Genomic DNA, 12,955 nt, shown 5'->3' on the forward strand with positions numbered 1-12,955 from the left:
GAAAGAGTGTGGAAGCTATGGGAGAGGTGAATGGGAAGATGAAGGAGGGGGAAGGAAGGAGATGGGGAAGACAAGAGGGAAGTAGGGGAAAGATAAAGGGGACAAAAGAATAGTAGAAGGTATGAAATGTGTAAGGAAAGTGTCTGGCGTTTTATAAAGCACTGCCCAGCTTGAACCCAGGCGAAGGGAGTGTTAGGAGGTTGACCGGGAGGATGGGGGCAACGGGGACAGCTGATCTGGCTGAAGGAGAAAAGGAGTGACGCTGGACTCAGCGGGGCAGACAGGCCAAGACATGGAAGCTGGAGTGGGCCACACCAAAGAACACATCCTTGGAGCTGGACAGAGACCAAAGCAATCAGAGGGACAATGGGCTGGGAGTAATCAGCACAATGCCTCTTTCTCCCCCATAGAAGGAAAAATTATTGCTTAAAAAATATGAAATATTGCTACAGGGAGTAAGAAACAAACCAGAAAGTGGGAAAAGCATCTTCTTTTAGGTGTCCAATAAAATAAATATTAACCATATGCAATGGTGAAGGCATGTGATTTAATTTTCAGCTCATTCTTTAAAAAATCTTAAAATCTGTCTTACCTGAATTTGTTTCTTTCCTCCCGTTCTATTCTCTGCAACCTTTCTTCTCTCTCCTGTCTCCGCCTCTCTCTCTCTGCCGCCAAGGACTCTTGGTGCTGCCTAAAGGATGACGTGAGAAGACCACTCAGTGATGACCTAAAGATACAATGAGTTAATGTTTGATTGGCTTGTTCAGTGATTAAAAGTACTAATGCAGGAATCAGTAAGTCCTTGGTCAGAACTGAGGGTCTGCTAGTACCTAGGTAATACATGGGGAAAATTACTGAGTGTCTCAGGTCTTCTGTTTCAAGATCTTCATATGTAAATGGAGGTAAATAACCTGCTTCATGTGCTCAGAGGACAGAAAAGTGATAATGCATATAAAATACTAAGCAACATGCTTGGCATACAAGCAGTCATCAATAATCAGTGCTATTATTATCAATAAGTATTCTAGGAATATACTTAATATATATATACATTATTCTCTCCACACACACACACACACACACACACACATTTTAACACTGGTCTATGATAAGACTTTGATGAGCTGGAATCAACATTCAATCTAAAACTTTTCTATTTTACATGTACTACAAATATTTTGCTATACACCAGTTTCTCAATATACCTCCAAAAATAGTTATGTCATCTTAAAACAAGATGTTGGGATGACAGATAAGGAGAAAAAGACAGCAGTGGTCTGAAATCTGAATGCAATTAAGGAAATTTCATTCCATGTCAAGAAGCATGAACATGCAGCTTATTCAGAGGATGGCACTTGACTCTGGTAATACCACACAAACAGTCTGGACTGTTCACTGAAGATGCTGTGTCGGGGAAGGTCAGCTGTGTGATGGCCTCAGTGAAGAATCACAGGAAATGTTAAGTCAGGAGAATGGGTAGGAGAAGGCATAATTAGATAACTACATGGAAAATAAAGAAGAGGGTTAGCTGGTAAGAAGAGTCTGTTGGACCCCTGGGGAATAATAAACATAATCTGTTACAGACAATTGGCCCTTCATTTATTGAGGGGAAAAAAAAAAACTTCTAAACTAAGACACAAATATTTCTAATATATAGCTTGGGTAATAGCCTACTTGAATTTGATGAAAATATACCTGTCTGGTGGGGAACACAAGGTCCTCCCAGGAGAAAGATGTGACTCTTGCATCACACACATTCTGCCGTAAGTCACACAGCTGCTCTCCCTAGAAAAGGTGAGTCACCTCTGGATATCAATCAGAGGTGGGAGGAGAAGTAGAGGGAAGAAACCACCATCCCCAGTAGCTACAGGGAGGGAGTAACCAAATCCTATGTAAGCAGCTTTTGGCAGGAAAGAGCTCTCTGCAGGAGAGAGCTCCTTTTGTCTTGTCACTTTAGCAAAGCTATATTGTAACTAACTTTAAACCAGGAGCCCCCATGCCCTACTCATCTCCGGCCCAAGCATACGTTTTAAACCTTTTGATCACACAATACCTTGCTTAACCTGTTGGTTCTTTCCTTAGATCAAAGAAGTAAAAATGAAGAATAAGTAATTAACAGATGACTAAATCTTTTCCCCAGCTTCCCTGTCAGTAATCCTATGAACAAACTGTTAAAACAATATAGCATCTAAAGAAAGATTACAAGGAGTTGACAAGCCTGCATGCAATGGGAGATGGCAATGAAGCTGACCCGTTATCTCAGTGATTGAGATTACTCCCCCTTTTTCCCTTTAAAAATGTTCATGGCTGAGCAAAATCTTCAGAGTTGGTTTTGAGACATGAGTCCACCTTCTCCCCAGGATGCCGGTTTTCTGATTAAAGCAACCTTTCTGTTTCTACCAGCACTTGAATCTTTTCCTTTTAATTTTCATTTAATTTTACTTTTTAAAATTAAGTTTTATTGGAGTATAGCTGCTTTACAATGCTGTGTTAGTTTCGCTGTACAGCAAAGTGAATCAGCTATACCTATACATATATCTCCTCTTTTTTGGATTTCCTTCTCAGTTAGGTCACCACAGAGCAATGAGTAGAGTTCCCTGTGCTACACAGCAGGTTCTCATTAATTATCTATTTTATACATAGTAATGTACATATATCAATCCCAATCTCCCAATTCATCCCACTTCCCCCTTCCCCCTCCCCCCACCCAGGGGGGACATCTGTTCTCTACATTTGTGTCTCTGTTTCTGCTTTGCAAGTAAGTTCATCTGTATCATTTTTCTAGATTCTACATATAAGTGGTATTGTAAGATATTTATTTTTCTCTTTCTGACTTACTTCACTCTATATGTCAGGCTCTAGGTCCATCCACATTTCTGCAAATTGCACAATTTCGTTCCTTTTTATGGCTGAGTACTATTGCATTGTATATATGTACCACATCTTCTTTATCCACTCTTCTATTGATGGACATTTAGGTTGTTTCCATGTCCTGGCTATCGTAAATAGTGCTGCAATGAACATTGGGGTACATGTATCTTTTTGAATTATGGTTTTCTCCAGGAGTGGGATTGTTGGGTCACATGGTAGTTCTATTTTTAGGTTTTTAAGGAACCTCCATACTGTTCTCCATAGTGGCTGTATCAATTTACATTCCCACCAACAGTGGAAGAGGGTTCCCTTTTCTCCACACCCTCTCCAGCATTTATTGTTTCTAGATTTTTTGATGATGGCCATTCTGACTGGTGTGAGGTGATACCTCATTGTAGTTGTGATCTGCATTTCTCTAATGATTAGTGATGTTGAGCATCTTTTCATGTGTTTGTTGGCCATCTCTATCTCTTCTTTGGAGAAATGTCTATTTAGGTCTTCCACCCATTTTTTTGATTGGGTTGTTTGTTTTTTGATATTGAGCTGTATGAGCTGTTTGTATATTTTGGAAATTAATTGCTTCATTTGCAAATATTTTCTCCCATTCTGAGGGTTGTCTTTTCATCTTGTTTATGGTTTCCTTTGCTAAAGCACTTGAATCTTGAGTATTGACTTTTGAGCAGAGAGCAGCCAGACCTAAGTTCAGTAACACCTATAGTCTGGGCTCACTAGGCAGCTACTATAGCACCTTGGACCTGTAGGCATAGATAGAATTTTATTTATCTTTCATATAAACAAAGTCCAGACTAGCTTGTGTAACTTCTATCTTATTTAAGATACTGTTACCTGTTTATTTTTCTGTTATATACAGCCAAATCTAATCCACGATCAGAGTGGAGAGGTTTCCTATGTCACTCACACAGTGATTGAGAGAAACTGTTATGAATGTAACAGACTTGTTTAACTTGATTAATAGGTTTAACCTAGCAGATGACCATATATAACCTGGTGCCCCAAATTAAAGAAAATGCAATCTTCTCAAATACACAGGAACTATTCAAAAACTGATGGTCAATCCTGTGACAAAGTTCAAGCTCGTGAATGAATACCAAGAATTGGTTTTCATGTGGGCTACCTTCCTAACCACACTGCAGTTGAGTTAAAAATAAATAAGAAGAAGATACATCTGAAAAGTCCATATAATTGGAAAAATTTAAAACCTTTCTAATTAACTCAGGTCAAAGAAGAAAATTAGAAAGCATTCAAAGAGTATTATAATGAAAAGACTATATATCAAAACTTTTAGGATGCTTCTAAAGCATAATGAGTGAGCAACTCAACAATTTGAAAAGCAAGAATGTAATAAATTCATTATTCTTAGGAATAGAAGAGAGCTTTCTAAACCTGACAGTGGGTATTCAGTAAAAAAAAAATTTTTAACTATGGTAAGCGTCATTCTTAATGCTGAAACATTAAGAGCAGTTCAACGTTAGAAGTGATACAAGGATACCCCCAGAATTGCCTGTATTTGAAGTTATTCTTAGCCAGTACACTAAGTAAAACAAATAAAAGCATAAGGAAGGGAAAGAAATACGTCATTATTTGCAGATAATATCAGCTTTTTAGAGAATCAAAAAAAAAACCCTACAAGTTATTAGAATTAATAAGAGTCTAGCAAGGTTTCCCAACATAAAACGTACAAATAGCAATTGTATTTTCATATATCAGCAACAATTTACCAAGTTAGCCACAAGGTAACTATGAATTACTTAATTATATGAAAGACATTTATAAAACTTTATTAAAAGACCCAAATGAATGATAATTATATCACATTCACATATAGAAAGATTCAATACAGTCGAGATGCCAATGCCAATTCTTTTTCAATTTATACAATTCTAATACAATTCCAAATCAATTTTATTCAACATTCCAAAAGGATTTTCCATGGAACGTTACAAGGTGGCTCCAAAATTTTTATGGAGGAACTGAGATCCAGGAATAACCGAGACAATTTTGAATAAGAACAAAGTGGATCACTGGTCCCACTGTATATCAAGCCCATTCTAAAACCACAATGATTAAATGTGAATGTGGTCTTGGTGCAAGAACAGAAACATGGAATGACACAGGCTCATACACATACGGAATCTTGATTCATGATAGATGTGTCATTACTTATCAGCAGGAAGGAAATGAACTATTTAACAAATGGTGCTGAGACAACTATTAGCTATATAAGACAAAATACAGTTAGCCCTTCCTCATACCAGACACAAAAATAAATTCTAGGAAGTTTAAGTGAAAACGTAAAAAGCAAAACTTTACAACTTCTAGATATTAGGATAAGAATTATTTTAGACAAGAAACCCAAAAGGGAAATCGAAAAGGGAAAATTTAATACATATGCATATGTTAAAATTTAAAATTTGTATACATTGAAAGACTAAGGATAAAGAAAAGCCACAGCCTGGGAGAAGCTAACTATAACACATATAAACCACAAAGTATTAGTAAACTCAATACAAAGAGAACCCCTCTAAATCAGTATGAAAAAGACAAACTACCCAGGGGAAAAATGGGCAATGGAAAAATGAGCAAAGGATAATATGGGCATTTCACTGAAGAAGAAAATTAAATCGCCAATGAATATATGAATGCTACTCATCTTCACCAGAAATCAGGGAAAGGAAATGTAAGCTAAACCCATAGTGAGATATTGTCTCACACCTCTCAGGTGGAAGGTCGACAAAAATTAGTGCCTGATGACACTAAGCACAGAACAAGACAACAAGAACTCCTATGTATTGCTTCTGGGAGTCTAAGTCGATAAAATCGTTTTGGAGAAACTTAATACAGTTGAAGATGTGCATATCCTCTGTTAATAGCTAATAATTAGAAACAGCATAAATATCTACAAATGGAATACTCTATACTTGAGCAAATGAATGAAATACAGTGATACGGACTAACTTGGATGACTCTCAAAAGCACAATATATTGATAGTGACAAGTAGTTTGAAGAACATGAACAGCATGCTATCATTTTTATGAAGTTTAAATACATGCAGAGCAAAACCACACACTATTTAGGGATACATGATATTTAGAAAAATATAAAAACATATATGGAAATGGTAAACACCAAATTCAGGGTAGTGGTCATCTCCAGAGAAGAAGAAAAGAGATGAAGTCTTCAATTTTATATATAATGTTCTTTATTGCTCTATAATTTCTGTAATTATCTACAATTTTCTGTAAGCCTGGAATACATTTTTAAAATTCATTCCACTTCTCTTTAATAATCAAAAGTCCTTGGGTAGACAAATAGCTCACAGTTAATATAAAATATCTTTGAAGCCCCAAGCTAGCTGAACATTAAAAGTTATGTCCAATTACAAAATTTAAAAACAAAACAAAAAATAAGGTACCCTACATAGGACAATTATTTTAGGCCAATCTGATTCTAGCTCAGCTCCCAGCCTGCCCTGTGTGGTGGTCTTCGTAAGGATCAGCAGCTTCATCTCTTGAGTTCTCTTTTCAGAGCGAGGAGAGAGAAGCTCTTGGGTGAGGAGCAAAATAAGGACCTTGCCATTTCCCCTTATGCTTCTGACTTTAAATTTGTTCTTCTAAATATATCAGCTTGTTTCAAGAAAACTTCATGCATGGTAACTTAATAATGGGTCATTAGTGGCTATACTAATGAGGTCACGGTGAAGCTTCTCTATATCATTCATTAACATCATTTCCTTGTTTCAAATGAGAATATTGGAGCTTGTTTAAAATCAGAATAGTATTAGAACTTGAGAAAGTAAAAAGTGTTCAATCTTATCTAGTGGATGCTGTCATTCCTTCCTGGGTGCCTCTAAGGAAAGGGAATGCAGATGATCCCCTGTCCACTGAGATGCTGCAAAGGCAGACCTCGTGTTGGCTCTGAGGCCAGTGTATATCAGCGAACACACAGGCAGGCAGTGTTGACAACACGTGGAGGCTCTTTCCTTTCAGAACTGAGATGTGAGCTGCTAATGCAAAGCAATGAAGACTGGTTCCTCTTTTCCTAAAATGCAGCAAATGCCTTCTACAATTCAAGATCCATTCTTTTGGGTGCCCTAACACAGATTCCTGTAGCAGGAAAGGGCAATTAAAGGGCCTCATGAACATATAATCTACTTTGGTCATACTGGGAACAAAGAGTTATACATATAATATTAATAAATTAAATTCCTCTCGATCTCCCTCTACCTAGATAAGCCAAACATGTAAGAGTTTAAACCCTGGCCTTATAAATCCTATTTCTGGAAATAAGCTTACCTATAATACCAATGCTGGAATGCATTCAAACCATACAAAGGGAATATCCCAAATCATTGCTAGAAAAAATTAAAAGAAAATACCCAAACACCAAAATTCAAGGTAGTATGGTGAATTTTTCTCTTTATAAAGGCATCTTCAACAGATTTCTATCTTTCATATTCAATCTTTCAGGAAAATGCCTGTAGTGATTGGAAGTTGCTGCATTGTTTAATCTTGGCCAGTCTGGGGACCAGTTAGGGTGTAAAGGAATAAGCACAAGGCTTTGGATTGAGAAAACCTGAGTTTGGCCAGTCATTTTACCTCTCTGAGCCTCACTTTACCTGTCTGTAAAATGGCGATAACAATACTCCCAACTCATGAAGTACTATTAGGTTTGCATGAGAGTGTACCCATGAGTTTGCTTAGGACAGCATCTGGGCCACAGTAGACACTGAACACACATCACTTTATGTTGGGAGTCTAAACTCTACAGATGCAGGGGAGTTCCAGCCTGAGGTTCCCAGCCTCAGGGGCCAGAGTGGGATGTGGGTTTGATCTGAACCTTCCCATCATGGCTACAAGCTGGGTCCATCATCAGGACTGCGTGCCACCCGGAAGGCACCTGGAAAGTTGAAGTCATCTAAGTTACACCCAAGGCAGCTGCAACCAAATGAAGCCACATAAGAATGCAGGTGGCCAGAGGCCAGAGAGATTTTGCAAGGGAGTGGATGATATACTCTGAGTGAGAGGAATTGCAGTATTTAATCTTGGCCGTAAAAGTCTCCAGGAACTGCCCCAGAAATCCCATCTGGTTCAAGCCTCCCTTGCTGGGACGTCTGGAACAGGAACTCGATTGCACTGAAATATGGTTGATAATAATAGTTAACATTTATGGAGACAATACAATGTGCCAATTATTTTACACAAAATGGCTCTTTTAATCCCTACAACTTCTTGTACTAAGTTCTATTATTATCTCCTTTATAGATGAGGAAATTGAGGCACAGCAAAGTTAAATTTAGGATGTAGCAGAGCTGAGCTTTTAAACAGGCCTATCAGGCCAGAGCACCCATATTGACCTATATTCCTTCTGTCCCCACACCATGGGTACTTAGTAAAGTACCATGCCTGTAGTACTTGCCACAGTACACGTCTCAGCTTAAATATTTATTTTTTTTTTCATTTCTTTCCTAAAAATGACCACTACCCTAAATTTGGCCTTCATCATTTACATATATGTTATTATATTTCCTCTTGCAGTCTAAGTTTCTGGGTCAGATCCTATTTTCTCATTCATCTCTGCACCCTGGCACTTAGAAGAGCTGCATGACTAGTCACCTAATGAATCAATTAGATACTGAATAATGAGGATGTATTAAGTCAGAGTAATCTGTATATGTTAGTCTATATGTGTCTACATCCCCAGCCCATTCTCTAAGGGAAGATACATGATGAAGACCTGCTGAGATAATGATTTTTGCATAGGACCCTGTGCCCCTGGCAACAGCTAAGTGAATACAGAGTGGGTTCCTGCCCCAAAGGTAGCTCATCCAAAGGCAAGCTGTCTAGCGGTGTGTGAGGCTTCTGGTGTAGAAGGACGAGCTAATCATAGTCGTGCATCCAGGACTTTGAACTGGAAAGCGGGGAGAGAATATGTAGCTGGGAGAAGCAGAAGCCAAAGGGCCAGGGGGCATCAGTTAAAGTTGTAAGAAGTAAACTATTAGACTTTATAAACATAGCTCTGGTCCTGCCTAAAGCTAAAAACATGAGGCCTGCAAGGATCAAACTTTTCTTTTCTTTTCTTTTGGCCACATTGTATGGCATGTGGGATCCTAGTTCCCCAACCAGGGATCGAACCCTCACCCCCTGCATTGGAAGCATGGATTCTTAACCACTGGACCACCAGGGAAGTCCAAGAATCAAACTTTCTGAATGAATCACATTGTAGAACAAAGCTCAAGAATATTTATAGGAATCCAAAAAAAGAAGATAATTTACAAGGTGTGGCATCCATTAAGAAATGACCAGGCAGGCAAACAAGGAAGAAAATACAACCCATAAAGAAGAAATAAAATCGATCAATTGAAAACAATCCAGAAACGACATAGATGATAGAACTAGGTGACCAGAACATTAAAAGTTATTATGACTATAGTGCATAGATTCAAGAAGTTAAAGAAAATATGAACATGTTAAGACATGAAAGGTATAAAAAAGAGCCCAGTTCAGATGATCTGAATAGACATTTTTCCAAAGAAGGCATAAAGATGGCCAAGAGGCACATGAAAAGATGCTCAATGTCACTAATTATCAGTGGGATATCACCTCACACCTGTCAGAATGGCTATCATCAAAAGGACAAGAAATAACAAGTGTTGACAAGGATGTGGAGAAAAGGGAACCCTTGTTCACTGTTGGTAGGACTATAAATTGGTGCAGCCATTATGGAAAACAGTATGGAGGTTCCTCAAAAAATTAAAAACAGAACTACCATATGACCCAAAAATTCCACTTCTGGGTATTTGTCCAAAGAAAACAAAAACACTAATTTGAAAAGATATATGAATCCCTATATTCATTGCATCATTATTTACAATAGTCAAGATGTGGAAACCTAAATGTCCACTGATGGATGAACGGATAAAGAAGATGTGGTATATATACACAATGGAATATTATTCAGGCATAAAAAAGAATAAAATCTTGACATTTGTTATAACACAGAAGGACCTTGTGAAATAAGTCAGACAGAGGAAGACAAATATCACATAATTTCATTCATATGTGGAATCTTAAAAAAAAACAAAACAAATGAACAAACAAAACAAACTCACAGATACAGAAAACATATTGTTGGTTGCCAGAGAAGGGGGTATTAGGAGTTAGACAAAATAGGTGAAAGGTATTAAGAGGTACAAACTTCCAGATATAAAATAAATAAGTCATAGGAATGTAACTATAGTCAATAATGCTGTACTTCATATTTGAAAGTTGTTAAGAGAGTAAATCTTAAAAGTTCTCATCACAAGAGAAAACAATTGTAACTTTGTATGTTGACAGATCATAACTAGACTTATGGTGTGATCCTTTTGCAATGTACACAAATGTTGAATCATTATGTTGTACACCTGAAACTAATATAATGTTGTATGTCAATTATACTTCAATTTAAAAAAAGAATTCAGTGGTAAAGGTGATTGACGCTTGAGAAAAAAAATCGTGAACTTGAAGGCATAGAAATGGAAACTATTCAAAATGAAACACATTGCAAAAGAAGACTGGAGAAAATCAATAGAGCACCCATAAACTTTGGTAAAACTTCAAATTGCTCAATATATATGCAATTGAAGTCATCAAAAGAAAGGAGAGGTGAAAAGTACCCCCAAAATTTGAAGAAATAAACACTGAAAATTTTCCCATTTTGATAAAAACTATAACCCATAGACCCAAGAATCTGAACAAGCCTCAAGCACAAGAAACATGAAGAAAACTATATGGAGGCATATCAAAATCAAAATTTTAAAACCAATGATAAAGAGAGAATCTCTTTATCCACCAGAGGAAAAAAGACACATTGCATGCAGAGGTACAAAAAAAATTACAGAATGTTTATTGTCAGAAACAATGTAAGATAGAAGAAAGTAGAGCAACATCTTTAAATCACTAAAAGAAAAAACCCCTGTCAATCTATAATTCTCTACCCAGCAAAAATATCTTTCAAAAATGAAGGTGAGGGACTTCCCTGGTGGTGCAGTGGATAAGACTCTGTGCTCCCAATGCAGGGGACCCAGGTTTGATCCCTGGTCAGGGAACTAGATCCCACATGCATGCCGCAACTAAGAGTTTGCATGCCACAACTAAGGAGCCCACCTGCCGCAACTAAGACCCAGTGCAACCAAATAAATAAATAAACATTTTTTTAAATGAAGGTGAAATAAAGACCTTTTCAGACATATAAAAATGGAAAGAATTCACCATCAGTATACCTGCACTACAAGAAATGTTAAAGAAAATCCTTCAAGCAGAAGATAAATGACACCACATAGCCATCTGGATCTACACAAAGAAATAAAAAGCAATAGAAAAGATAAGATAGGTAAATACAAAGCATATTTATTATTATTTAAATACCTTTAAAAGATAATAGATTGATTAAAGTAAGCATAACAACAATATATCAATCACAAATTGATAATCGCATTACATATAAATGCTCAAACACCCCAATTAAAAGGCAGAGATTGTCAGATTCAATAAAAAAGCAAGACTCAACAATACGCTGTCTACAAAAACAAAACAAAACCCACTTTGAATATACAACTAATTCCACCCAATTTAAATATAAAACATACAAAATGTTCTACCCAATAATATCAGGATACATATTCTTTTCAAATGCACACGGAACATTTGCCACAATAGACCATATTCTGGGCTATAAAATAAAGCTCCATAAATTTAAAAGGATTCAAGCCATACAAAATACGTTCTTTGTCCCCAGTTTTATTAAATTAGAAATCCATAACAGAAAGATCTGGAAGATCCACAAATATTTATAAGCTAAATAAATACTTTGAAATAACCCATGCATAAAGGAGAAATCAAAAGGGAAATTAAAAAGCATTTCGAACTAAGTGAAAATAAGAACACAACATGTTAAAAACATGTGGGATGCAGCTAAAGCAATACATAGAGGAAAATTTACAACACTAAACGCCTATATTAGAAAAGGCAATAAGTCTCAAATCAATGGCATCATCTTCCAACTTAGAAAAATAAGAGCAAATTTAACCCAAAGTAAGTAGAAAAAAAGGATGTATAGAGAGTAGAAATCAATGAAACATAAAACAAAAATATTAGACAATTAAGTGAAACCAAAAACTGATTCTTTAAAATCAATAAAATTGATAAACCTCTAGCCAGACTGATCAGGAAAATAGAGAGAAGACAAAAATTATGAACTTTAGGATTGCAAGAGATATTAAAAGAATAATAAGGGAATATTTTGAACAATTTTATGCCAATAAATTTGACAACTTAGATGAAATGGAAAAATTCCTTGAAAGACAAAAACTCCTAACAGTCACTCAAGAAGAAATACATGACCTGATGTGGATTGATATCAGATAAACGTCTATTAAAGATATTGAATTTGTAGTTTAAGACTTTCCTATGAAGAAAACTCTACTCCCAGAGAGTTTCCCTGGTGAATTCTAAGAAATATTTAAGGAATAAATAACACTAATGCTATGCAAACTCTTCTAGAAAGTTGAAGAGGAAGGAAAGATATTTCATCTCATTTTATGAGGCCTACATTATTCTGGTATGCAGCCATTTTGGAAGATAGCTTAACACTTACTTACAAAGCTAAACATGCACCTACCATATGACTGAGCCATTTCATTTCTAGGTAGTTATCCAAAAGAAATGAAAGCAAATTTCCATACAAAGACTTGTACACAACTATTCATAGCCAAAACTGGAAGCAACCCAAATGTCCATCAACAGGTAAACAGATAAATTGTAGCATCCATACAACTGAGTACTACTCAGTAATAAAAAGGCATTTACTATTGAAACATGCAACAAAATAGAGGAGTCGCAAAACAATTACACGAATTGAAAGAAGTCAACCCCTCTCTAAGAGTACTCACTGCACGATTACATTTACATGAAATTCTTTTTTCTTTTTTTTTTTTTTTTTGCAGTACGCGGACCTCTCAGTGCTGTGGCCTCTCCCGTTGCGGAGCACAGGCTCCGGACGCGCAGGCTCAGCGGCCATGGCTCC

The 12,955-nt window shown here is 36.6% G+C and overlaps 1 protein-coding gene across 1 annotated transcript in view; it reads right to left on the reverse strand.

Annotated features, from left to right (window-relative positions):
- FHOD3 (formin homology 2 domain containing 3) overlaps positions 1–12,955 on the reverse strand; it is a 429,142-nt gene that overhangs the window by 113,712 nt on the left and 302,475 nt on the right. The window contains 1 exon segment of the mRNA XM_024764148.1: positions 593–727. Within this exon segment, the coding sequence (XP_024619916.1) occupies positions 593–727 (135 nt within the window).

This window comes from Neophocaena asiaeorientalis, unplaced genomic scaffold (assembly GCF_003031525.2).
Source record: "Neophocaena asiaeorientalis asiaeorientalis breed wild unplaced genomic scaffold, Neophocaena_asiaeorientalis_V1.1 scaffold670, whole genome shotgun sequence".
NCBI lineage: Eukaryota > Metazoa > Chordata > Mammalia > Artiodactyla > Phocoenidae > Neophocaena > Neophocaena asiaeorientalis.